Source organism: Lutra lutra, chromosome 16 (assembly GCF_902655055.1).
Source record: "Lutra lutra chromosome 16, mLutLut1.2, whole genome shotgun sequence".
Lineage (NCBI taxonomy): Eukaryota > Metazoa > Chordata > Mammalia > Carnivora > Mustelidae > Lutra > Lutra lutra.
In genome coordinates, this window is record NC_062293.1 from 61,245,591 (window position 1) to 61,272,949 (window position 27,359).

Below are 27,359 nucleotides of genomic sequence, written 5' to 3' on the forward strand. Positions count from 1 at the left end.
AAGCCTGAAAACCCAGACTAGGGTTAGGGTCTTGGGGTATGATAGGCCCAATCTGCCAGTGCTGAGGCAGGCTCCCCGGTGGGCTGAGTTGAGGGCAGGTGATAGGTGGCTCGTGTGAATCTGGTTTTGTGTTCAGGAGGGGCTCAGATGCTGGGGTTTGCCTTGGGGGACATGAAGTTTTCTCCTGCTCTGAGGTCTTGAGTAGCTCCAAATGGCACCGTAACACTATAGGCAGCTGGCAGACTGCCAGAGTGAGTGTCAGGCATCCCCAATCTGGCAGGTTTGGGGGCTAGGCCTCTGGGTACGGAAGCCTGTATACCCAACCTAGGGTTAGGGTTCAGGCCTAGGGGCATGGCAGCTCCAATATGCTGGTTTTTAGGCAGGCTCCCTCAGGGCTGAGTGGAGGACATGCATCTGGTGTTACAAGAGAATCTGACATTATGTCCAGGCGCTGGTGATGGTGAGTGTGTTTAGGTGCTCATGCACCTTCCTTTCTGGAGGGCAGGCAAGTCTTGTGGTGTGGCTTTGTAATCCCCAGTCTGGAGGGTTAGGGTTAGGGGTTAGGGATAGGGTTAGGGTTAGTGATTAGGGATTAGGGTTAGGGTTAGGGTTAGGGTTATGTCTTAGGGACAAGAGTTAGGGGTTAGGGTTAGGGGTTAGGGGTCAGGGTTATAGTTAGGGTAAGGGTTAGGGGTTAGGTGTTAGGTTTAGGGTTAAGTTAGAGGGTTCGGGGTAGGGATAGGGTTAGGGGATAGGATTAGGGTTAGGGTTAGGTTTAGGGTTAGGATCATGTCTTAGGGACAAGGCATGTCAGATGTGCCAGCACAGATATCGGCTCACCCAAGGGCTGAGTTGAGAGCAGGACTCAGGAGACTCCTCAGTTCCTGGGTTTTGGCCTGGACGGGCAAAGATGGCGGGATAGGCCTAAGGGTGGCATGCTGCTTTCTCCGACTCTGAGGGTGTTTGAGAGCACCAAATGAAATGGTCCTCTCCTGGCTGAGAGTCTGCGTCCTGCCATCATTCTGATGTTCCCATCCATGGGAGGAATTGGATTTCAGGCCTCAGGGTTCCAGAGCCTGAACACCCAACCTAGGATTACGGTTTTGTACTGGGAGAATGGCAGGCCAGATATGCCAGCGGACTCAGGCTCTCCAGAGGGCTGAGTTCAGGGCATTTCTCAGACAGGCCGTCAGGCTCCGGGATTGCGTTGTGGGGGTCCTCAGAAGGTGTGGATAGTTTTAGGTGGCACAGTGGTTTCTCTGGCCAGGAGGTTTCCCGCCAGAAGTGAGTTCACCAGGGGATTTCTGCTCAATACTCGCAAGCATTCTGCCCAAATCGGCATCAATTTTGGTAGAACGCTCGTGAGAACTGGCCGACATTTGACAGAACTGCAGACTGCCCTGTCCATTCTGGCTGCGGGCCTTTTCTCGCTCTGGACATGTTGCGGCAACCCGGATAACACGCTGAGATGGCGCAGCCCAGCCGGAGACCCCAGTGCAGGGGAGCTTTCCCAGAGCAGAGTTGAGGGAGTGGCTAGGTGTGCTAGGTGTGCTAGGTGTCCGCCTCAGAATTTTCAGGCCGCTGGTACTCGTAAGGTTGGGGCTGGCCTCAGTGGGGACACAAAATTTTCTTTAACACCAAGGCTTTTCCCCAGTGGTAAAAGGCAATGTTTCCGTCGGGTTGGGAGGTGGACTAATGGCGTGGGACTTGGGGTTTCACAAATGGAGGGCCCGAGGGATAGGACCCTGGAAATGGGAGGCTGACCAAGCAGGCGAGGTTTCAGGCCTGGGCCCAAGGGCAGACCCGGCTTCATCTGCCAGCGTCAGAAAGGGGACCCCCGGAGGCAGAGGAGCAGGAGGCTTTGGCCTCGCCTGCACCTGACTCATGGAGGGCTTTCTGTCAGGGTTCAGATGCAACCACTTGGGATCCAGGGCCAGGCCCAGGGGGTGGCCCTGCAGACATGGGGCACCTGAAGCAATTTCGCCGGGCCTTTACCGATGAATTCTCATGAGCATTCTGCCTGAATCGGGATATATTCAGGCAGAATGCTTGTGAGAATTGGACAGCATTGGGTGGCCCAGTGGACTGCCGTGTCCCATTGGGTGAGCGCCCTTTCTCGCTTGGGGCATGTGGCGGCCACCCGGAAAATGCGCTGAAATGACACTGCTCACCCAGGGACCATGACGCAGAGGACTTTCCGGGAGCAGAGTTGAGGGAGGGGTTGTGGCCAGGCGTCCGCCTCCGATTTTTTGGGCGGTGGGGAGCCCAGGGATGGGGCTGGCCTCTGTGGGTGAATGAATGTATCTCTCTCTCTTTTTTTTTTTTTTGTAATTTTATTTTATTTTTCGGTGTTCCAAGATTCATTGTGTATGCACCACACCCAGGGCTCCATGCAATACATGCCCTCCTTGATACCCACCACCGGGCTCATTCAACCCCCCAACTCCCCTCACCTCCAAAATGGAGGGTAATGATACTATTAATTCAGATAATAGTGGCTTGAAGTCAGGCTTTTCCATGCCAGAGATTGTGCTGAGCATTTACGAGCATTGACTCAGTCAATACTCACAATGCTTCATCCTATTTTAAGACAGAACTTTCAGAAAGATTAAGTGACTTGGCAAAGTCAAGACTTAGTTAAGAGCAGAGTCAGGCCTTGAAGTCAGGTCTGTCTGCCTATAAAGGACGGGACATACCATGATATTTGCTCAAAGTCATCGTTTTAGTCAGGCATTAATTTATTCAGCAAAACACTATTAGATGATGATTTGACTTCTCATGGATACCTTATTTCATTATTATTATATTTTTTATTTATAAACATATATTTTTATCCCCAGGGGTACAGGTCTGTGAATCGCCAGGTTTACACACTTCACAGCACTCACCATAGCACATACCCTCCCCAATATCCATAACCCCACCCCCCCAACCCCCTCCCCCCATCAACCCTCAGTTTGTTTTGTGAGATTAAGAGTCACTTATGGTTTGTCTCCCTCCCAATCCCATCTTGTTTATTCTTCTCCTACCCCCTCAACCCCCCATGTTGCATCTCCTCTCCCTCATATCAGGGAGATCATATGATAGTTGTCTTTCTCCGATTGCCTTATTTCGCTAAGCATGATACCCTCTAGTTCCATCCACTTTGTCGCAAATGGCAAGATTTCATTTCTTTTGATGGCTGCATAGTATTCCATTGTGTATATACCACATCTTCTTTATCCATTCGTCTGTTGATGGACATCTAGGTTCTTTCCATAGTTTGGCTATTGTAGACATTGCTGCTATAACATTCGGGTGCACGTGCCCCTTCGGATCACTACATTGTATCTTTAGGGTAAATACCTAGCAGTGCAATTGCTGGGTCATAGGGTAGTTCTATTTTCAACATTTGAGGAACCTCCATGCTTTTCCAGAGTGGTTGCACCAGCTTGCATTCCCACCAACAGTATAGGAGGGTTCCCCTTTCTCCGCATCCTCGCCAGCATCTGTCATTTCCTGACTTGTTAATTTTAGCCATTCTGACTGGTGTGAGGTGATATCTCATGGTGGTTTGATTTGTATTTCCCTGATGCCGAGTGATATGGAGCACTTTTTCATGTGTCTGTTGGCCATCTGGATGTCTTCTTTGCAGAAATGTCTGTTCATGTCCTCTGCCCATTTCTTGATTGGATTCTTTGTTCTTTGGGTGTTGAGTTTGCTAAGTTCTTTATAGATTTTGGACACTAGCCCTTTATCTGATATGTCATTTGCAAATATCTTCTCCCATTCTGTCAGTTGTCTTTTGGTTTTGTTCACTGTTTCCTTTGCTGCAAAAGCTTTTGATCTTGATAAAATCCCAATAGTTCATTTTTGCCCTTGCTTCCCTTGCCTTTGGTGATGTTCCTAGGAAGATGTTGCTGTGGCTGAGGTCGAAGAGGTTGCTGCCTGTGTTCTCCTCAAGGATTTTGATGGATTCCTTTCTCACATTGAGATCCTTCATCCATTTTGAGTCTATTTTCCTGTGTGGTGTAAGGAAATGATCCAATTTCATTTTTCTGCATGTGGCTGTCCAATTTTCCCAACACCATTTATTGAAGAGGCTGTCTTTTTTCCATTGGACATTCTTTCCTGCTTAGTCGAAGATGAGTTGACCATAGAGTTGAGGGTCCATTTCTGGGCTCTCTATTCTGTTCCATTGATCTATGTGTCTGTTTTTGTGCCAGTACGTTGCTGTCTTGATGATGACAGCTTTGTAATAGAGCTGGAAGTCCGGAATTGTGATGCCACCAACTTTGGCTTTCTTTTCAATATTCCTTTGGCTATTCGAGGTCTTTTCTGGTTCCATATAAATTTTAGGATTATTTGTTCCATTTCTTTGAAAAAAATGGATGGTAATTTGATAGGAATTGCATTAAATGTGTAGATTGCTTTAGGTAGCATAGACATTTTCACAATATTTATTCTTCCAATCCAGGAGCATGGAACATTTTTCCATTTCTTTGTGTCTTCCTCAATTTCTTTTATGAGTACTTTATAGTTTTCTGTGTATAGAGTCTTAGTCTCTTTGGTTAGGTTTATTCCTAGGTATCTTATAGTTTTGGGTGCAATTGTAAATGGGATGGACTCCTTAATTTCTCTTTCTTCTGTCTTGTTGTTGGTGTAGAGAAATGCAACTGATTTCTGTGCATTGATTTTATATCCTGACACTTTACTGAATTCCTGTACAAGTTCTAGCAGTTTTGGAGTGGAGTCTTTTGGGTTTTCCACATATAGTATCATATCATCTGCGAAGAGTGATAGTTTGACTTCTTCTTTGCCGATTTGGATGCCTTTAATTTCCTTTTGTTGTCTGATTGCTGAGGCTAGGACTTCTAGTACTATGTTGAATAGCAGTGGTGATAACGGACATCCCTGTCGTGTTCCTGACCTTAGCGGAAAAGCTTTCAGTTTTTCTCCATTGAGAATGATTTGCGGTGGGTTTTTCATAGATGGCTTTGATACTATTGAGGTATGTGCCGTCTATCCCTACACTTTGAAGAGTTTTGATCAGGAAGGGATGCTGTACTTTGTCAAATGCTTTTTCAGCATCTATGGAGAGTATCATATGGTTCTTGTTCATTTATTAATGTGTTGTATCACATTGATTGATTTGTGGATGTTGAACCAACCTTGCAGCCCTGGAATAAATCCCACTTTTCGTGGTGAATAATCCTTTTAATGTACTGTTGAATCCTATTGGCTAGTATTTTGGTGAGAATTTTTGCATCTGTGTTCATCAAGGATATTGGTCTGTAGTTCTCTTTTTTTGATGGGATCCTTGTCTGGTTTTGGGATCAAGGTGATGCTGGCCTCATACAATGAGTTTGGAAGTTTTCCTTCTATTTCTATTTTTTGGAACAGTTTCAGGAGAATAGGAATTAGTTCTTCTTTAAATGTTGGTAGAATTCCCCCGGGAAGCCGTCTGGCCCTGGGCTTTTGTTTGTTTGGAGATTTTTGATGACTGTTTCAATCTCCTTACTGGTTATGGGTCTGTTGAGGCTTCTATTTCTTCCTGGTTCAGTTGTGGTAGTTTATATGTCTCTAGGAATGCATCCATTTCTTCCAGATTGTCCAATTTGTTGCCGTAGAGTTGCTCAGTATGTTCTTATAATTGTCTGTATTTCTTTTGGTGTTTGTGATCTCTCCTCTTTCATTCATGATTTTATTTATTTGGGTCCTTTCCTTTTCTTTTTGATAAGTCTGGCCAGGGGTTTATCAATCTATTAATTCTTTCAAAGAACCAGCTCCTAGTTTCATTGATTTGTTCTATTGTTTTTTTTTCTATTTCATTGATTTCTGCTCTGATCTTTACGATTTCTCTTCTCCTGCTGGGTTTAGGGTTTTTTCTTGTTCTTTCTCCAGCTCCTTTAGGTGTAGGGTTAGCTTGTGTACCTGAGACCTTTCTTGTTTCTTGAGAAAGGCTTGTACTGCTATATATTTTCCTCTCAGGACTGCCTTTGTTGTGTCCCACAGATTCTGAACCGTTGTGTTTTCATTATCATTTGTTTCCATGAATTTTTTCAATCTTCTTTAATTTCCTGGTTGACCCATTCATTCTTTAGAAGGATGCTGTTTAGTCTCCATGTATTTGGGTTCTTTCCAAATTTCCTCTTGTGATTGAGTTCTAGCTTCAGAGCATTGTGGTCTGAAAATATGCAGGGAATGATCCCAATCTTTTGATACCGGTTGAGACTTGATTTAGGACCAAGAATGTGATCTATTCTGGAGAATGTTCCATGTGCACTAGAGAAGAATGTGTATTCTGTTGCTTTGGGATGAAATGTTCTGAATATATCTGTGATGTCCATCTGGTCCAGTGTGTCATTTAAGGCCTTGATTTCCTTGTTGATCTTTTGCTTGGATGATCTTTCCATTTCAGTGAGGGGAGTGTTAAAATCCCCTACTCTGATTGTATTCTTGTCGATGTGTTCTTTGATTTTGTTATTAATTGGTTTATATAGTTGGCTGCTCCCACGTTAGGGCATAGATATTTAAAATTGTTAGATCTTCTTGTTGGACAGTTCCTTTGAGTATGATAGAGTGTCCTCATCTCTTATTATAGTCTTTGGCTTAAAATCTAATTGATCTGATATAAGGATTGCCACTCCTGCTTTCTTCTGATGTCCATTAGCATGGTAAATTCTTTTCTACCCCTCACTTTAAATCTGGAGGTGTCTTCGGGTTTAAGATGAGTTTCTTGTAGGCAACATATAGATGGTTTTTTTTTTTTTTAATCCATTCTGATACCCGTTGTCTTTTGATTGGAGCATTTAGCCCATTAACATTCAGGGTAAGTATTGAGAGATATGAATTTAGTGCCATCGTATTGCCTGTAAGGTGACTGTTATTGTATATTGTCTCTGTTTCTTTCTGATCTACTACTTTTAGGGTCTCTCTTTGCTTAGAGGACCCCTTTCAATATTTCCTGTAGAGCTGGTGTGGTATTTGCAAATTCTTTCAGTTTTTGTTTGTCCTGGAAGCTTTTAATCTCTCCTTCTATTTTCAATGATAGCCTAGCTGGATATAGTATTCTTGGCTGCATGTTTTTCTCATTTAGTACTCTGAATATATCATGCCAGCTCTTTCTGGCCTGCCAGGTCTCTGGGATAAGTCTGCTGCCAATCTAATATTTTTACCATTGTACGTTACCGACTTCTTTTCCCGGGCTGCTTTGGATCTTTTCTTTGTCACTAAGACTTGTCAATTTTACTATTAGGTGACGGGGTGTGGACCTATTTATTGATTTTGGGGGGTTCTCTGAACCTCCTGGATTTTGATGCTTGTTCCCTTTGCCATATTGGGGAAATTCTCTCCAATAATTCTCTCCAACATACCTTCTGCTCCCCTCTCTGTTTCCTCTTCTTCTGGAATCCCAATTATTCTAATGTTGTTTCGTCTTATGGTGTCACTTATCTCTCGAATTCTCCCCTCGTGGTCCAGTAGCTGTTTGTCCCTCTTTTGCTCAGCTTCTTTATTCTCTGTCATTTGGTCTTCTATATCGCTAATTCTTTCTTCTGCCTCATTTATCCTAGCAGTGAGAGCCTCCATTTTTGATTGCACCTCATTAATAGCTTTTTTGATTTCAACTTGGTTAGATTTTAGTTCTTTTATTTCTCCAGAAAGGGCTTTTATATCTCCCGAGAGGGTTGCTTTAATATCTTCCATGCCTTTTTCAAGCCCTGCTAGAACCTTGAGAATCGTCATCTGAACTCTATATCAGACATGTTACCAATGTCAGTATTGATTAGGTCCCTAGCCTTTGGTACTGCTTCTTGTTCTTTTTTTTTTGTTGTTGTTGTGAATTTTTCCGCCTAGTCATTTGTCCAGATAAGAGTATATGAAGGAGCAAGTAAAATACTAAAAGGGTGCAACAACCCCAGGAAAATATGCTTTAGCTAAATCAGAAGAGATCCCAAATCATGAGGGGGGAAAAGGGGATAAAAAGGGGTTCAGAAAGAAAAAAAGAAAAGAAACTATTAAAAAAAGAAAGCCGATAAAGAAAAAATATAAAAAGGAAAAAAATATATATATTAGATAAACTATTTAAAAAACGTTAAAAAAGAAAACGGTAAAAGTTAAAAAAATTTAGCAGAAGAAGAGAAAAAAAATTGAAAAAGAAAAAAAAATTCAATTAACTGCAAGGCTAAAGAATCATGGGGAGAAAGCCATGAGTTCCGTGCTTTGCTCTCCTCCTCTGGAATTCCGCCATTCTCCTTGGTATTGAAATTGCACTCCTTGGTAGGTGAACTTGGTCCTGGCTGGGTTTCTCGTTGATCTTCTGGGGGAGGGGCCTGTTGTAGTGATTCTCAAGCGTCTTTGCCCCAGGCGGAGTTGCATCGCCCATACCCGGGGCCGGGCTGAGTAATCCGCTCGGGTTTGCTGGGTTTGCTTTTGGGAGCTTTTGTTCCCTGAGCGCTTTCCGTAGAGTTCTTTCAGATAGTGGTTGATTTTCTGTTTCTAGAATTGCTGTTCTTCTTCTCTTCAACCTCCCGTTGGATTTGTAGGTGTTTGCAATCTTTAGATAAGCTATTTAGCTGATCTCCCACTACCTGAAGTAGTCTCAGCCTGCCACTTCTCCGCCATCTTGACTCCTCCCCCCAATATTCACTTTTTTGAAAGAACTCATAAGTTTTGTTTTTGCTTTTTTTGGTTTAGTTGTTAAATTTCCAAAGCAACATATATAATTAAAAATGGATGTTCATGGACTAAAATATCTGGAGAGTTAAGACAATATTTAAACTAATATTGTCTGCATATCCCTGTGTTTTAAATATCACTGATAACCAAATAAGGTTATATTTTTACAATATGTTATAAGCATGCTACAAAAAGAAAGTTATTGAAAACTCAGAAAATTACATCAAGTTTATTCACTGTTGTTTTTTTTTTTTTTTTTAGATTCTTTAGGTTATTCCTTTGCTTTCTATTCTCTGAAATAGAAATAAAAGAAATATTTGTTCTGTGTCTCCATTTCGGCACAAAACCTCTGTAATTCCAATGAGGATAGCAATAAAGGTTTCTTTTGTTATGAATGAGGTGGCTTTGGATCTCACCTAGGAACTGGGGCTGGTTGGCAGTGGGGTCAACTTGTGATAGAGGCATGGACCCTGAGCCCCACCAGCCAGACCTCTGGGAAAGAAGACAGCTGGACATGAAGATCAAAAATAGTCAATAATGTAATCAATCATGCCTGTGAAGTGAAACCTTCATAAAACAATATTCTCATAACATTGTGTATTTGTAAACGAGCTTTTTTAGACTTTCTGTTTTAGCCAAACTAGTAAAAAGTGCGAGTTTTTGTTTTGTTTTTGTACATTCTCATATTTGAATCATAAGGGTTCTGTGCCCAATTCCACCACGGGTGTGGGAGGGTGTTCCACTCACCAACAATTCTCTGACACCAGCTAGGTGTGCTACAATGAAACTCAAATCTGACACTATCTATGTGGATAGATACCTGGAGATAGCAGGGGTTCAGTCCCACAAAATGTCCCCCAACCTCTGCCCCACCACACATATTACACACTTCAGACAAGAATCACAAATCTGGGTTGTCACCTGTGCCTCCGACCGAACTATTCTAGGAATTAGAGCCATTACTGTTACGGCTACCACTGAGGGAATGGCCTTGCATCAGACCATACAACCACACAATTTGTGTAAAAATGGCACGAGAATGCTAGCAAGGCTTGGAATCGACAAACAGTCCTAGATCAAAGATTTCATGAAAGAGTCTCTGATTTAGAAGAAGCCGTAATATACAGGAGAGAGGATCTTCCAAACATAAGGCTTCACCTTCTGTGTGATTAGAATGTTTCTTCTCTTCTGTGTTACTCCCTACACCTATAATGAATGAGAAATACCGTGGAACAAGAAATACCGTGGAACAACATACGACATATTACTAGTCATTATGGCAGTAATTTAAATGTGGATATTAAACAGCTTCAAGATACTATTCAGGGCATTCCTCGCTATCCTCACAATCCGTTCCAAGAGTGAGTTTCACACAAAGGATTAATCATATCCTGTCTGATGTAAACCCCTTTGCTTGGATCCCAAAACTGGTCTTGGCATTATAGGTGGAATGATGACACTTTTTATTGCTATAATCTTTTTATGCTTAGTCCTCAGATGCTCACGAAAATCTTTCTGACGACTAATGGTTCAAGAACTTGCAAAATGGATGTTGCTGCTTCTGCATTAACGAAAAGGGGGAAGTGGAACCATCCCTCAGAATGATAGGCTGCTTAAAATATCACTAATGAGAAATTGTACTGTTCACGCAAGCATGCTTGATGATGACCTTGAGAAAACCTGTACCAGCAGCAGGCCTCTGGTGGAGAGGAGGATACACGTCCTTGAAGCCCAGCAGCTGGGGATGCCCTGGTCGCTCAGGGTGGAACATCGCCTGTTTCCCTTTTCGTTGTCTCCCCTGCCCCATTAAAGCCTGCTGTTAGAGTAATCCCTTTATGTGCCCTTGCTCACCAAAATTCCATGCTGCTGGGCCAGGCACAACCTACTCTGTTTACCTACAAGACTATGGTCGACGTAGGACTCCCATTCCTTCTGGTTGACCTACAAGGCCCATGACTAATGTATAACCTCCTCCTTTGTTGGTTGTGATCCTGTATCTAATAAATACGGGACTGAGGAGTTTTTTGGGGTGACAGTCCTTTCAGCTGTCGTCCCTGCTCTCCCTCTCCCAGGTGACTTGTTTGTTCCTCATTCTTCTCCTGAGTGCCATCAGGAAGCAGCCCCCAAATGCCTGGCAGAGGGAAGAGATGCAGGAGAGAGGCTTGGTGCTTGTGTGAAGTGGGATGTCACTCATCGCTCAGGGAGCTGTCACACCCTCAAGGTAAACCTGTCCTCCTGTGCCCTGAGCCACAATCTTTGATGCCAGACCCATACTCTAGGCCAGGAGTGTCTTTACATTGCCCTAGGGCTGCAAAGCAAAAAGATTCTGTGGGGTCCCCAGTGGGAGAGAAGCAGCACTTCCAATAGGCAAGGGTGAGTCTCCCCACTTTGCCTTCCCCAGGCCAGTGTTCTCCCAGGCCCATCCCCAAAACTAAAAAACCTACTCTCACTCTTCAAGGGTCTGTCCTTCTAGCCCTACCCACTCTGCTGGGCCACGGGAACCTGGAAACGATGGCATCTGGCTTCCCATGCCAGTACCCTTTGAGTCCCAACTTTTGCACACTTGACCCACAGAAGAGACTCAGGAGAGCTATGCAGAGAAACTAGAACAAGGCTTTAATTAATGAAATGAACACTACCTAAGGTTCCGGGAAGAACATGGGGAGAGGTGAGGGGAAACCTGTGGGCAGCGGCAGGAGTCCCAGGAGCTGTGGGACTGGAGGCCAAAAGGACACAGATCTCCGTGTACTGTCCCAAGGCCCATGGCCCCTGGGACCACAGACGAGGCCTCAGGCCCCCACCTTCCTTCAAAATGGTGGGTCAGGGATTGGAAGTTTCCCCAATGTTGGCTGGCAGGCTGGGAGCCCGGTTTTGCTCCAGGACTGGGCTAGATTTGTGTCTCCCATTCCACACTAGTCTTGCAGCGGTGTCACCTGGAAGCAAGTGCAACACCGGCTACTTCTCCAGGAAGCTATTGGCTCAGCCGAGCCTCTGCCTCTTGGGCCCCAAGGAAGGGGGCTGTGATGTGGAGGAAGATGGCTTGTTGCACGGTGCAGCTCTTTTGCATCCAATCAGGCGCTGAGCAGGAGATGAGGGGGTCTTGGTGGCAAGGCTGCTCTGGGCCTTACTGACCAGGGAGGCGGGGCCGCTAGGAGGAGAGGCCAGGACGCCCCCGCCCCCACAGGCGGCCTTGCTGGCAGTGCTGCAGCCATCTGAGCTGGACCTCCGCTTGGTCAGGTGCCTGGGGATGTGACTGAAATGAGGGGCACTCGGGGCTCCCGACAAAGGGTGGTTCGTCGTGCTGGCTCCAGCGGTCCCCGACAGGGTGCTCTGGCATGGGCGGCCCACCGTGTTCGGGCCCAGGCTTAACCTGGAGCCTGCAGGCCACTTGGGGCCCTGCTCGTTCCTGCTGTGATGCTGAGAGCCCCAAAGCTGGAGCACAGATCTGCAACATCATCCCTCCTCCAAACCTGGGGGTGCTGCTGAAAGCCCCATGCTGATGGGGGCCGGCATTGTGCTGCCACCTGGGGGCGGGGCTGCTGGCTGTTGGGCCCAGCATGGGACACGGTGCCGGGCACCTGGGGGGCAGCTGCCAAGCCAGGGGCAGCGGCTCTCAGGGGCGAGTAAGCAGAGGAGGTAGCCGAACCTGGCTGGGCACTGGCACGGGTGCCCCAGGAGGCAGATGCGGGTAAGGGAACCACATAACCTGCCTGGGTGCTGCTGCCCAAGGACAGCTGGGCTAGAGCTGTGCTCAGGGCCCTGAGTGGGTCTGGAGCCTGAGCTGCCGGCTGTCCATGCCGGGGAGAGCTGTGAAGGGTGCTGGCCTGGGTGCCATGCCCAAGGACAGCTGGGCTAGAGCTGTGCTCAGGGCCCGGAGTGGGTCTGGAGCCTGAGCTGCCGGCTGTCCATGCGGGAGAGCTGTGAAGGGTGCTGGCCTGGGTGCCGCTGCCCAAGGACAGCTGAGCTAGAGCTGTGCTCAGGGCCCGGAGTGGGTCTGGAGCCTGAGCTGCCGGCTGTCCATGCTGGGGAGAGCTGTGAAGGGTGCTGGCCTGGGTGCCTGCCCAAGGACAGCTGGGCTAGAGCTGTGCTCAGGGCCTGGAGTGGGTCTGGAGCCTGAGCTGCCGGCTGTCCATGCGGGACAGAGCTGTGAAGGGTGGTGCTGGGCCACTGCCCACCAACAGCCCCGAGTGGGGCCTGGGCAGTGGATCCCGGGTTGCCACCACCCCCAGGCTGCACAGGCAGCCCTGGGGGGACTGTGACTAAGGCCATGCTTCCTCTGGACAGCATCGAGAGGGCCTGGATAGATGCAAAGTTGCTCCCACTGCAGCCAGGGTGAGACCCCAAGAGGAGAGGCTGGGAAGAAGGGGAGCAGTCCATGCAGGTGACCTGGATGTCAGAGGCTGGCAGGGGAGCAGCCACTGCAGCAGACAGGGCCAAGGCACTGGATGGCAAACTTGGGCCACAGCTGCAGGTGGCCTCTGTGTCCCCTCGAAGAGCATCTTGGATGCGCTGGAGAGCAGCTCTCTTTTCCCGGTCCAGGTCCTCAGTAGTCACTCGAAACCCCAGCTCAGGGGGTGACGGCAGCCTCAGAGGCTCCCCTCGCCTCTGTGGCAGCAGACGAACCTTGCGTTTTTGGGGCCTGGAACAGTCACCTGGGGATGAGCAGTTCCTCTGCGTTGCCGTCTGCCCGGTGGTGGTATCGGCATCCTTTTCCAGCTGGTTCTTCTTCTGGCAAAGTGCAGGCACTCGAGCAGGACACAAGGGGCTCTCCTGGCTGACTTTTTTGGGGGACCTCGGGGGCCATGAGGCCTGACTTGTGGCCAGACCCCTCCTCCTCTGCACCGGGTGGCAGCCCCTGGTGGAACTGTAGGAACTCGTTATGGCATTTCGAGTGGGGCAGGAGCTCCTATGGGAGCTGGGGGACTTCTTATTGCATGGGTCTTCTGAGCTCTCTTCCCGGGGGAGTGCTCTCAGCAGAGGCCCAGGCCTGGGCATAAAGGAAGAGAGGCCTCCGTGGACCACCAGGGGCCTAAATGCTCCCTGTGGGGTCCCAGTGCCTTTAGGGTCCTTTCTGTGAGTCTCTTGCCCCTCTCTAAGTGCAGGGTCTCCCTTTAGCTGGGCTATCCCTTTGCCACTCTTTCTTGGGTCTCTGCACACCCTCTCCCCTTTGGAGATATCATGGACATTCCTGGGTGCTGAGGGTGGCAGCCCGGTGACAACCCACTTCTGCAGCACACAGGGGGTGACCGTGTCCACGATGGACTCGCAGCGGCGGCGGCAGGATACCTGTGATCCGAAGGCCGACAGCATCACCTTCACCCAGCAACCCCACCTGCAGATGGAGATGAGGAGCCCCAGAAGAAAGCGCAGGGTCTCCAGGATCACCGAGTACCTTCTGCAAGCTGGTAGGACTGAGTGTGGTTGCCAACTCGTGGGGGACGACCTGCGAGTGGACCCGGGGTGTGGACCGCCGGGCGAGCCCTGGGTGCCAAGAGTAGTCTGCGGCCACAGTGAGTGGGGTGGGGGGGACCAGCCCTCCTGGCAGGTGCGGACCCCGCAGAGACTGGGCTGGAGGGAGGAGCGCAGCCTGCTCAAGGAGGTGCCCATAAAGCAGTCGGGTAAGGCCAGATGCTGAGGATAGAGAACTAGGTTCGCAGTGCTCTTCTTCAGCTGCCAAGTCGCGGCAGAAGGCCTAGAGCACAATGCGGGGCCTGTTGCCAGGACACAGCTTTGGAACTTGGAACCTGAGGAATGAGCGCGTGCAGGAACCCCTTTGCACGCGCACAGCTTCTGTTGGGCCGCCGCCCAGTGCAAGACTCAGGCCTGCAGAGGAGCCGTTGAGGGGTCGACTCCCTCGTTCCCCACCTCAGAGGATTCACAGATCTCTCGGGGCTTGAAGGCTGAACTGAGGAAGAGAATGGGGGCGCAGTGGGTGCCAGCCATCTCCCCTGGGTACCTCTGGGTGGGAACAAGGGAGACTTTACTTTTCATTGTACATCCTCTAGACCATATTTTGTTTTTAAGATTTAATTTTAAAATTAAATTTTAATTTTAAATTAAAATTTAAATGTGGGTCTCCATTGTCCCATCAAGGCATTTCTCAAGGCATTGAGCCCAATGTGGGGCTCAGACTTACAACTCTGAGACCCAGTCACAGGTTCCTCTGCTGAGCCAGCCAGGTGCCTATAAACTTTCATGAGGGAAACATTTTTTTGAAAACACTCTTTCTTCCTATCTTGTCTCCCGGCTACCCTGATCGCAGGAGGCCCCATGGAGCCCAGCAGCACAATAAGAAATGTTGTATCAGGTGTGGACCTCAAAGCCAACTATGCAGTCATTCCTTCCATCATTTCCCAAAAGTTCCATCCATTTCTGTGCAAACTTGGAATTCTCCTGAAGAGAGGCAAGCATTCTCCTAGAGCAGTAGATGTATGTCTCTTGCGTTTCAGAAATCCCCCAGTGTCCCTGCCTTCCATCCGGGGCTTCCATGTTGCCATGAGCCCACTCTCCCAAGGCAGGCGGTGTGCTTGCATGGACTCCCCAGCTGAGGCCGGACACAGCAGGATGGAGCCCACCCAGCTGCTGAGGTGCACCTGTGGCAGCTGTGCGCTTGACCTGAGGCTCCTCTGCAGGCCACATGCTGTCCACGCCTAGAGCAGTCCTGTGGGAGGACTGGAAACTCGTCCACCATCTGCGGATACTTTGTAGGGTCCTTGCAAAGTGATAGCTCAGATCCCTTGTGTGAGCAGGGGAATCTACAGTTCCGGTACTGAAATCTAGGATTTTCCTTACCGATATTTCAGTACTTCTGAAACCTCACACAAGTGGAAAAGGCAGGATCTTGAAGTCTAAACATACACAGCACGCCTCCTATGATACAGACCAACAGAGATTACTGCTCATGTCCGCTGAAAATTGTGCAAGTAGTTAAGAGCTAGAAAAGGCACACACAAAGCAATTTTGTATCAGTAATAGAGGACATGTGTATCGTTTGATATATTAGACAGTACAGTGCAGAGTAATGAGGAAATGAGCTATTGCTACATTTCACAAACATGACCCTGAGTGAACAAGCCAGAAATAAAGAAGGACCTAACGTGTTTTTGCATCACTGTTGTAGCTTTGATTCCTCCTGTTTGTTTCCTAACTTTGCATTCATCTACATTCTGGCACAATAGCAAATAATGTTGGTGGAAACAGACGTTATTGCCCCTTAGCTAGTTTTAAAGGAAACACTTCTTTGTAATTTCTCCGTTTAAAGAGACACGGGATCCTGAGTGGCTCAGTCTTTTAAACACCTGACTTGGGCTCAGGTCATGATCTCAGTGTCCTGGGCTCAAGCCCCAGTCATCAGGCTCCCTGCTTGGCGGGGAGTATGCCTTTCTGTCTCCCTGTACGCCTCCCCACTTCTCTTGCGTGTTCTCTCAATCTTTCTCTCTCAAATAAATAAAATCTTAAAAAAAAAAAAAAAAGAAAGAAAGAGAAACACGAATGACCTTTTTCCTATGGGTCAGTCTATTCCTTCCTATTCAGGAGTCTTAAAATTTTTAAGATGTGTTCATAACTATCTCACATTACATTTGAGATAACAGCTCTATTTTTGCACATTAAATGCTAATTAATAAATGTCCAGTTGTTGCCCGCATTTGGGTGAAGAAGCCATGTTCCTGGTGGCAATTGTCAATTGGGATAACTAGTTGAGACACACTTTGATCACTTCCCTTTCAAATATCATTCATTCTCTCTGAACACTACATGTATTTTTGTGAATGCAGAATTTAGCAAATAATGCAATATACCTGGAGGAAATAAGCTTAACAGTGGTAATTTCAGTAAGATATTCATTCTGTATTCTGATTTATATGATTCAATCTGACTCCACTGGATCTTTAGTAGATTAATTTTGAGTGGTTTTTGTTATTTTTTCCACCCTGGTTGAAGACTTAGCCATGTCCTCTGATATCTCATTGCTGAGAAATATCATGGTAAAAACAAAAGGCTTGGTGTGTTCCTTAAAGGTGTGTGGACCTGCTGCAGGTCCTGGAGTTCTGTTAATCAAGCAAATGCACAAGAGCCAGAGGCAGGAAAGCCTGCTGCTGATTTCCAGTCCCAGATCAAGGACCACAGTCTAGTGACTAGTGTTTGCTGCCCTCTTCTGGTTCGCGTTGGAAGCCCTTGTTTAGACACATTCCAAGAACGCGGATTTAGGATACAATTTTTGTCAAAATCTCCCAACCCACAAAATCAGCAAAATAAAATAAATAAAAATATGAAATGTTTGCTGTATATGCACTTCATCAAATATTCAAAAAGCAGAAAGTATTCTGATCCCATAGAAGATTTCAGATCTACACTGTTCTGCTCTTCATGCCATTTGAACTTGATCAATACTCTGCAACATTTCATCTAGAATGTAAGATTCTCAGTTAATAGCGGAGTTCAGTATTGACTCCTCTTGGGGAGCGGCTTCCCCTGGCATTTGCTGAACAGATTGCCCCAGTGGAAGCCCTCCTAGTCGCAAAGGCAGAAAGCATGCAACATGGGGCGCCGTCCAAACACAATTCAAGCTGACAAAGTCTTCATACTCCAAATGCTTGTTACACGATCTTGTCTGTGTAGGCACAGAGATCTTCAGCCCTGAACCAGAGAATGTCCACCTGGTTACGGCAAAAGCCCACGCACAGAAGAGACACACACCAGAGCACACAAATAGAAACATAGCCAGGATGACACAGAAGCTGCTGGACCAGGCAGCCCACACTGTCCCAAGAACACACTCATGGCCCGAATAGTTACTTGTTTCACCTGAACGATCAAATGGCATTGACTCTGTGTTGCCTTCTCCCCCGCCACCTCCCTCAATCTCAGCAGGATATTCTCCTGCACTGGGCATTTCCCCATTGGTGAGCGTGACTCTATGTAGATGTGAGGACCCAGAGCACACCCTCATTGTCCAGGCACCACCAAAGCAGAGAGTGGAGAGAACAGAGTGGATACAGAGCTGCTGAGAGGACACCCAGGCCTATGACCCAAGCCCTGATCTGTTGCTTAAATGCACATTCTTACTTCCCATCTGTAAGTGCGCCCAGCTCTTTTCTGGTCCATCTCCCCAAAGCCCACGAATACAGACATAGAGATTATCACCTTGAGCATTTCAGCCAAGAGCCAATCAACAGCTTCCAGAACTTGTTTGAGAGGACCAGGAGGGGAGTCCATTACTATGACAAGGTCACTTTCTCTAACTCAAGGATAAAGTTTAAGAAGCAGAAATCAAAATGTCTTTTAAGTCAGAAGTCCTGCCGGTTAAATTTTTCAATAATTATGCATTTTAATGGAAATACAGTCAATAGAAACCTTAATTCATAACCCATGCACATTTTCTTTCTTCTATGAGGCTTGAAGTGTGTGCTTTTCCTGTCATCACCCGCTCTGCTCCGACTTGCAGCCACGCCCCTGCACTCCAGATGATGATGCCAGAAAGGATTTCCAGAGTCCCTCCCAGTTTGTTTTGTCTATATCCACACCCACTTGGAAGGCCCCTTCTCCAGCTCAGGGAAAGGGGCTTAGGGCAGCCTACCCTGCTGCCCGGACCCAGTCCAGGAGAGAGTTCAGCGGAACGGCAATCAGAAGCTGTGGGAGCAGGTACAGGTGAGTTCGGAGCAGGCTGTGAATGGGAGGGATCCTCTGCGGCATCCCCTCGGGCCTCTATAGAGCAGACCAAGCCAATCCCTGGAGGGGCTGGGACAGATCTGGGATCCTGAGGAGGCTGGAGAGCAGTCCTGAGGTCTTCTGTATCCTGCCTGCCTCTATGTCGGCCTGATGACCTGTCTGTCTTGCTCTCTGTTGTCTGCCTTTCGATCTTTAGGTCTTTCTGTCCATCTACCATTGCTCAGTTTAGTTTCTGTTTGTCTCTCTGTCTGCCTTTTTGTTTGCATATCTGTCAATAGGTCATTCTCTCTCTCAGAATTGCTCTGTCTGCCTGCCTTTCTGTCCTTCTGATCATTTCTCTGCCGAATCTTTCTGTATAGCTGGTTTGTCTCTTTGCCAATCTTTCGGTCAGCTTGTCTATTTGTCCATCTTTCTGCCTCTCTGTCCTGCCTATACAATATCCATTTGTTCTGTCTTTCCATTGATCTATCTCTGTTGTATATCTACTTGTCTCTCTACCAGCCTTTCCATCTGTCTGTCTCTCTGTGTTTTTCTGTATCTATATATACATCTGCCTATCTGTCCTTCTACTTCTCTGTGTGTCCGCTCTGTATAACTACTTATCTTTATAGATATTTAAGGTCTATTTGCATGTCTGCCCTCATGTCTGTCTTCCTTCCTATCTCTTCATCAGTACATCTATTTATCTGTATGTCTGTGGATCTGTCTGTTCCTCTGTCTGTATGCTGCCTACTTATTTCTGTATATAGGACTGTCCATTTCTGTCAGTCTATTTCGTTCTGTCTACCCACCTGTCTGTAGATGTGCCTTTCTGTCTGTCTCACTCTTTGTCTATCTGCTGATCTTTCTATATGGATTTGTCTGTATGTCCACCTTTCAATCTCTCTCTTTTGTCTATTTGTCTACATGTTGTCCATCTGTCCCACTCTCAGACCATTTCTCTAACTGTCCATTTGTCTATCGGTCCATTCTTTCTATCTGTCTCTCTGTCCATCTGTCCATCCATCCATCTATCCATCTGCCTGCTTATCTATTTTTCACGCTGTCTATCTGTCTTACCATCTGTATTTCTGACTCATCCTTCATCTGCCCACCTACCAATCTGTCAGTCCTATGCATATGACTCTTCCCATAACTCTATCCACCACTGCCTACCTGCCTAGCTGTTTGACTCCCAGACTGTCTTCATCTGTCCATCTGTCTCTTTGTCTGCATGGTCTACTTGTCTTTCCATCCATATATGTATATGCTGGCTATCTTCCTCCCTCAGTCCACAGAGAGATGACAGACCAGAGGATGGATAGACAAATATCTAACTCTTCGAATGGCTGGGCCTCTATTTTCTTTGTCTGTCTGACCCTACATATATGTCTGTATTGGCATGTCTACCTACCTATTTTGTGTGTCTGTCTCTACAGTTGTCTGTCTGCAATACCTCCTTACTCATGTTCCGTCTATGTACTGTCCATCTGTCTCTCTGCTAACATGTCTGTCTTTCTGATTATATCTACTGCACCTACCAGGCTATGTCTTAGGTCTTTATCTTATCTCTTGTCTGTTTTTCTGTCTGTCTCTCTGTCTATATTTTGCTTCGTATATCTCTGGTATACATACGCATAAATCGTTTGTCTTTTTGTCTCTGACTGAATATCTCTCCATCTCTTACGTATAATGTTGTTGGTATCTGTCTCTCTGCTGGGTTCCTGTGTACCACTTTAATGCTGTGTCCATGCTGAGCTGTGTTTTGTGATGTGTTTGCCCGAGACATGATGTTTGCTTGCGTCAGTGCGTGTGTGAGGCACAGCCAGGCAGAGCTGAGCCGCCCTTGTGAGTGTGGCGAGCTGTGCTCAGGGACACGCATGTGGCACTGTGTCGGCGGTGCGGCGGGGGAGAGCATTCACAGAGAGAGTTTCTGAGATGCCGTGTGTGAGCACCTCGCCCAGATGCGTGGCCTGTGGGGGACGGCACCATTAAAAAGACTTCCTGTGGAAACCTCAAGCCCTGTGGAGGTCTCCGAGCTCTTTGATCCAGTGCCCCCCTCTCTAGATGGACCACCGAGGCTGGACGGACTCCTGAGCGGGAGCGATAGGAATCTCCTTTCCCTTCATGCTTACACCCAGGTCCCTTGAAGGTGGGAGGGTGGGGGTGGCCGTGCACCCCATAAGATGGCATGGCAGGAGGAGGGGTGAGACTGAGACGCCCCAGCCTGCCTTGACAACCTCTGTGTGCAACCCATTGCTCTGCCCAAAACCACCCGTTTTACTCCTATGAGTCCCATTAGTTATTAGTAATCACAGCTCTTTCCCTTTTGTAAAAGGGTTTGGACTTGGCAATAAATTATGGGTCACCCTTGACTTTCAGTCACTTTCTAAATGTCCTGGGGACCTTAGGCTGGAGTGGGGCCCCTGATCCTTGGCCTCTCTTCCCAGGAGCCCAGGCCATCCTGTAGGGTCCTCGTGCTGGCAGAGGTGACTGGGACGCATTTTGCTCTTAAACCTCACCTCGGAGGCCCCGCTGTGCACTGGAGGCCCAGACATGCTCAGCGCCTCCCTCCCTCCCAGTACATCCTGTGCATTGTCCGTGTCCTCTGCCATCTCATGGTCACTCAGTCCCATCCACACGCCAGCAAGTCCCCAGGCTCGACCTCCTGACCTGATCTCTTCTCCAAAATCTGACACGTTGATGTCTCTGTGCGCAAGTAGGGTTGGCAACTGCTTTTTCTTCCCCTTTATTTATTTTTTTTTAATAAGGTACCACTGTCTGATATTTACTCCTCATTGTGTGGAGTCCCGTGGGTCTTGAGTAATTGAGCACATCTGTGGCCCACCGACAATCGTGACATACAGCCTTTTGTCACCCCTCAAATCGTCTCCCATCCCACTGGAGCCCTGCCTCCTGGACTCGGTACCCCACCCCTACGGCCTGGCAACCACTGATGTTTCTTCCATGCCTGTAGTTGGGGCTTTTCCAGAATGCCAGACACACAGGATCCTTCTGAGTCTGGCTTCTGTCTCTCAGCAGCACGCACTTGGGAAGCCTCAGGTCACACCAGGGAGCAACAGCTGTTCCTTCTCGTTGCTCCGGATGGTTCCACCACGGGGACAGGTCACAGTGTGGTCACTCACGTGCAGGTGAGAGAAGCATCCGGGTGTCTTCCTGGTTTGGGCAATCACGAATAAAGCTCTTATAATCATCCACTTACAGGTTTTTGTGTGAAAATGAGTCTTCATGTCTCTCGGGCTGCGTGTACAAGAGGAATGGTTCAATCTTATACTAAATATAGGTATAGCTTTATAAGAAAGTGCCAATCTGCCTTCCAAAGTCCCCGTGCCCTTTGTTGGCATCTCAAAATGTCCAGAGATGCCATCTGTCAGCCCAAGTCTGCTCCTCCCCACCCAGCTGGAGGTTCACACCAAAACCCACAGGGTCAGCCATTGCCCCCACGGGTCCCCTCAGCCCAACCACCATGCAGCCTCCTAAGCCTGGGCCCAAATCCCCTCCTTGCTCCTCCCAGAGGCCACTTCCCCCTCAGCAGGTGGAGTGACCTTCTAGAGAAGAAGCCATTTCACGGGCCTTCTTGCTCCCATCATACCTGGACCCCGTCAGTGGACCCCACCCCAGCCCATCCCTCCTCCTGGTCAAACTCTGTCCCTGGGGCTAATGGTTGCAGCCACCCTTGCCTTCCTTCTGCTCCTCCAGCCCAGGAGCACCAGCCCCAGGCCGCTCCCACTGTGGGTGCTCGACACCAGATAAAGGCGATGAGAGAGAGCGCGCCCAGACTTACGTGGCCCCTCTGCGGGCTGCTGGTTCTTACTTATTTCATCCTCATACAACTTAGTCATTATCAGCCCCATTTTGCAGAGGAGAAAAACTGAGGCACAGAGAAATGAGATCCTGGGCTGGGGACACCGAGTGAGGGAGGGGTAAAGCCAGGTTCACACCCCGGGAGTTGGACTTCAGAGCCCGTTCACACTCCCTGGGAGCTTTCAGGGCTGGTATGAGGGTCACCTCTCAAGGCCAAGGGTGCTGTCAGCTGCACTTCACCTCTGCCACCCACTTGGTTTCTAGCCTCCTTTTGGCATTTATCCCCGCCTAGGCCAGGCGCGGAAGGAGCCCCATCCGCTGAATGAACAAAAGCCACACTGACAGTCCTTGCCCCTGAACGGGTCCTGGTTCAAGCCACCTGAACTTTCCCATGCTCCATGGGGCCTCCTGGCTGGGCGGACAGGGGCGGGGTAACAGGAGGTTCAAGAAATGACCCCAGCCCAGTTCAACCTCTATGGTTGGAACTGCATGGGCTGGGGCCTCGTGGCCATCTGGGGCACTTGTCTCAGAATTGGGATGCTGGGTCCTCTCCCTGGGAGGAGCTGGGCTCACTGACCGCCCCCCCAACCCCAAACAAGACTGTTTAGTAGAATTTACTGATGCACCTTCCATCACCTGCCCATCAGGCCCCAGCAGCTGAGCCCAGCTATTCTTCCATGGGGACAGGGCAAGTGGGCCTTGTTCTGAGGGGTCGGCGGCAGGGGTGGGGGGGTGATGGGGGCACCTGTTTGTGCTGAGTCGTTCCTGGGAGGGCCAAAGCCCATGGTAAGCAGACTGTCCATGTCTCTGAACAGTGAGGGTCTTGAGTGTCATGTGTCCCTTCCCTCACACCTGTCTCAGTGAGGGGCTCACCACACCAGGTCACTCCAGACTCACCCTTCTGACCACCAGCTCCCCGTCCTCTACCGGCAGCCAGCATAGCCCCAGCCCAGCCACCAGCCTCCTGGCCTCTCTCTGCCTGCCCCTTGCAGCCTCGGCCCCCAGGGTGACAGCTGCCAACAGTGGCCAGCAAAAAAGGCAGGACAGTGTGACCTTCGGCAAATCATTCACCCCAAATTTTAACTGTGAAACCCACCCTCTGCTGAGCAGGACACATGGACACGGAACCTCCCTTGTCAGACCCTTCCTCCCGATGCAGGAACTGCTTGTCCTCCAAGTCCAGCTCCAGCCACCTGCTCCAAAAAGAAAGTCAGTCAGTGGCCCACCTGCTCCCGCAGGCAACCAGGATCCTAATGTCTAGCACCACAGATTAATGCCTAGTCTAGAATTTCATATGGATGAACTTCAACAACATGTGTCCTTTTGCGTCTGGATCCTTTCATTTGACATTGTAACTGAGCTTGTCTGCGCTGCTCCATGCATCAGGAGGCCATTCTTGTTCATGGCTGTGTAATATTCCATTCACAGTTATATGCGTGCGTGTGTGCCTAGTGTGTGCACACATTTGTGTGCCTGTGTTGGTAGGAGGTTGTACCACCTTTCAAACATGTTCTAGCTCATCACTGAGTTCACAAGTTGTTGGCACCTGCAGAATCAGCCCCCATTTGGGCCCCCCATTCCCCCCCCATCCTATACTGCTTGTTCTGCTTGTGCTGCAGATCTCACCCCATCAAGTCCGTGGGCAGCTCCCTCCGGAGCCCCAAGGCAGCGAGGAGAGGCCACAGGCCTCAGAGACTGCCCGGGTGTCTTGGTTGTGAGCGGCAGCGCTGGGTTTGTGTCGCGTAACAATTGTGCAACTGCATTGATGCAGAAGCTGGCCTGGGGGCTGGCCCCAGCCCAGAGCTGCCCTCTGGGAGTTCCCGCTCGACCTCGGTATCAAGCCTCAGCCGGAAGTGAGAATGGCCCCAGGCCTTAGCAATGATCTCAGCATTGATCCAGGAAGGCAAAGAAAGAGCTCTCCAGCCCCTGGGCCAGCCCAAATCTCTGAGGCATAAGAAAGCATCACTGCTTGAAGTCAGACTGCAGACGGGGCCCAAGGAGGGGCTGCAGCTGGCAGCGTCCGGGAGGATGGAACATGGCGGCAGGTCACCAATCTGCTCCTTTTTGTCCAGCCAAACTCTCCACCTGCTGGAACCTCTTATGCACGTGCCTCAGGGGACCCATGGGGGTCAGGGAGCCCGGTGCCCCCCGACCCAGAGCCGGGGGACTTGAACACCTTGCCCAGGTGAAGAAGAGCAGGAGGGGCCTGGGAGCCAGAGAGGAGACCAGCAGTCATCCAAGAAGCACCGATGGAGGCCTGGAGCAGGCAGCAGCAGCGGGACGGAGAAACAGATTCGGACTAAACAAGTTGTAGAGATTAAAAAGGTCAGCATGTGATGCTAGAGCAGGGCGTGAGGAGAGAGAAAGGGGCATCAAAAATCTGGCTTGAGCCACAAGACAGGCTGATGGCTAACTCCTCTGCTCCTTGAACTCATTTCCTCATCTGTACCGCATTTCTGGGGTGCTGTCTCAGTGTCCTTTTGAGCTCCTCATCCCTGACTTCCCGTGCATGTCTGACACACAGGTTAATAAACACCTGTCTGCTTTGCTCTCTGTACTCATCTCTTGTCCATCTCATCTGCAGAGCAGCAGGTAGAGAACCTAAGAGGACAGAGGGAAGAAGATGTTTCCTCTCCTGCATCACCGACGAGTGCATCTCCATAGGGACAGGCCCGCAAATCCCCACCTGGAAGGGGGATGACAGCCTAGGGTAGGGGTTTCACTCCCAGACCTCTGGGGCTCCATCTCCCTGGCACTACAGGGATCTCCCTGGACAAGGAAGAGCCATTCTCAGAGTGGGGTCCCCACAGCAGCAGAGCCCCAGCTGGGAACTTGTTGGAGACGTTTCCGGCCTGTCCCAGGCCTGCCCACGGCAGAAGGTGAGGCTTCTGATGCACCCGCCGCTCGCAGCCCATTGCCTGCCTTTGGTGGGCCCTCTGGCTGAGACTGGTTACTGCATTTCTTAACCATGGGGGAAGGAATCGAAAGGGGAGTCGTATTTCATGTCATGGGAAAATACTATGAAATTCAAATGTCAGTGTCCATAAATGAGGTTTTATTGGAACACACTCCCTAATAGCTAATGGATTTTATTGGAAGCCACTAGTGTATATGCCGTCTCCAGCGGCTTTTGTCCCACAGCACCAGCAGCTTCGACAGAGACCTCACAGCCTGCACATTTCTGAAATATTTACTCGCACATCCTTTGCAGACAGAGTTTGCCTTCCCTGCCTCCCAGCAGCAAGCCAGTCCCCAAACGGAAACTGCAGGGCCCTGAGCCGGGGCCTCCATGCACTCAAGGCCCGTGAATTAAATAAAGGCTGCATTCACTTGGATGTGAAGACTTTACATTTCCACGTTGCTTGACCTCCAAGAGAAAGTTAGCCTTCCCTTCCTTTTATGATGGAGGCAACCAAGGGCGGCCCTTGCACCACCTGCGGAATGGGGGGCATCGCCCCGTCCCTCGGTGCTGCTGGGAGCTCAGCCCCCAGGGAAGATGGCAGCAAGGAAGCCCCCTGGGCATGGTGGGGGTGCTCTCAGTCAGGGGCGGTGGGGGAGGAAACAGCTGCTAGCACACCACGTATGTATTCACTCTTACGGTGATGATTGTGAGTCAACGAAATGGGTTTCCCATGTAACCTATGTGTTTTATTTTGTGCATTTCAAAATTTTAATTGAATTTGCTTTTATAGCACAGAAGACTGTAAAAGCCTGTGTGCAGCGGGTCCCTACACCCCAAGGCTGGAGATCTGCTGGTGCAGGGATACGGCTGACAGCAGCCTTGCTGACCGCTGACCTATGGGTCCTTTCACAGCTGCGGGAGACTCGACTGACAGCACCTACTGGGTACCGGGTCTCGACATTCTGGGCGCTGGGCACAGCCGTGAACCAGGGAGAACAACGGTGCTTGCTCTCCAGAGGCTGACATTGCAGGAGGGAGATGCAGTGAGGCTGTGACATGGCCTGAGAGCCACTGAGTGCCAGGAAGAGGGGCTGGGCCCCGCCATGGTCTTCCCTGCCCCTCCCCACAACCCACCCCCAGCAAGCTGTTTCCTTTTCCTTCTTGTGCTCTCTCCCACCCCAGGGCCTTGGCTTGTGTCAACCCCTTTCCTTGGGAACTCCTCACAAACTTGGAAAAGTCTGACTCATCCCTTAGATCTCAGAAGAAATGTCACTTCCTTGGGGGACCCACCTTGGTTCCCCTAATCAGGCCTCCCCTGGTTTTCCTCCCGTGGCACCCTGCATGTGTCCCTTTACCACTCAGGGATCGCTCCATACTGCCACTGCTTGGCACAGTCGGCTCTGCCCAAGCTGGGTCAGTGGGAAGAAGTGAGGGCTGTAGGTTGGTGAGACCCGCAGACCCCTCTGCGGAGCTGGCCCACTGAACCTGTACTCCATCCTCCCAAGCATCCATGAGGCAAATACACATGAGGTACATACCACAGCCTGCCCTGTAGACCCAGCTGCGAGTGAAAGAGATGACAATCCCTGCCTTCATGGATTACCTTACCCTGGGACAGGGAAGGCTTAGGCTGGAACAAGGAGGAGGTAGATCTGAAGGGGACGTGCTCTGGGCAGAGGAATAACATATGCAAAAGTCCTGGGGTGAAGAGGAAAATGTAGTGTTCTCAAAGCACTATCAGGAGGTGAGGTGCCTAGAGCAGAGGGGCAGGGGGAAAGGGAGAAGAGGATTAGCTGGGTGAGGTCAGGCCAAGATGGAACAGGACTTCAAAGGCTGGAAAAGCAGTTGGGTTTATTTTCAGTGGAGCAGAAAGCCAGGGAGGGCTGCAGGCAGTGGGGTTACAGGGCCTGATTCTGACTTTAAGACCACCCTGGTGCTGGGTGGATGGTGGGCTGTAGTATGATAGGGTATACCCTTTGAAGCCCCCCACTATTCCTGGGTTGCAGACAGCGCTGATCTTGGCACTTTCACATTGAGGGGAAACCCAGATTCCCTTCCGAGTCATTGAGGCCCTCCACTGCAGGAGATGAACTTTTGAAAGGATAAACTGAGTCCAGGGCAGGCCCTCTGGCAGGGCTATCTATCATCCTTCCACTGGCTGAGAAGCTAAGCCCAACACTGGCCGCTGGGGGGCAGAAGAGGGCCCAGGGCAGTTCAGTGCCTGTGAGGGTAGTGGCATCTGGGTCAAATGAAGGAGTTCTTGGGGACTCAGGCCTGGATCAGATCCCAGATCCGATAACTCACCTCTCTGGAAAGTCTCTTAGTG

General features: G+C 49.3%; 1 protein-coding gene across 1 annotated transcript; it reads right to left on the reverse strand.

The window, feature by feature from the left end:
- Positions 1-1,238: 1,238 nt before the first annotated feature.
- LOC125086726 (putative POM121-like protein 1-like) lies at positions 1,239-13,968 on the reverse strand. The gene is made up of 5 exons (XM_047706055.1): positions 12,834-13,968; positions 12,129-12,715; positions 11,791-12,075; positions 1,765-1,952; positions 1,239-1,602 (listed from the first exon to the last, which is right to left on the reverse strand). Exons 1-5 carry the CDS (start codon positions 13,966-13,968, stop codon positions 1,239-1,241), a joined length of 2,559 nt encoding a protein of 852 aa, XP_047562011.1.
- Between the last annotated feature and the right edge of the window lie 13,391 nt (positions 13,969-27,359).

Bases quoted from the DNA above. Each gene is read 5' to 3' on its own strand.
- LOC125086726 (XM_047706055.1), bottom strand. From the start codon at position 13,968: ATGCTGTCGGCCTTCGGATCACAGGTATCCTGCCGCCGCCGCTGCGAG. The intron at 12,716-12,833 runs GTGGGCAGTGGC...GTCCTTGGGCAG, and splicing joins GGCCCCACTCGGGGCTGTTG to GCACCCAGGCCAGCACCCTT. The intron at 12,076-12,128 runs GTTTGGAGGAGG...TGGGGCTCTCAG, and splicing joins GCTTTCAGCAGCACCCCCAG to CATCACAGCAGGAACGAGCA.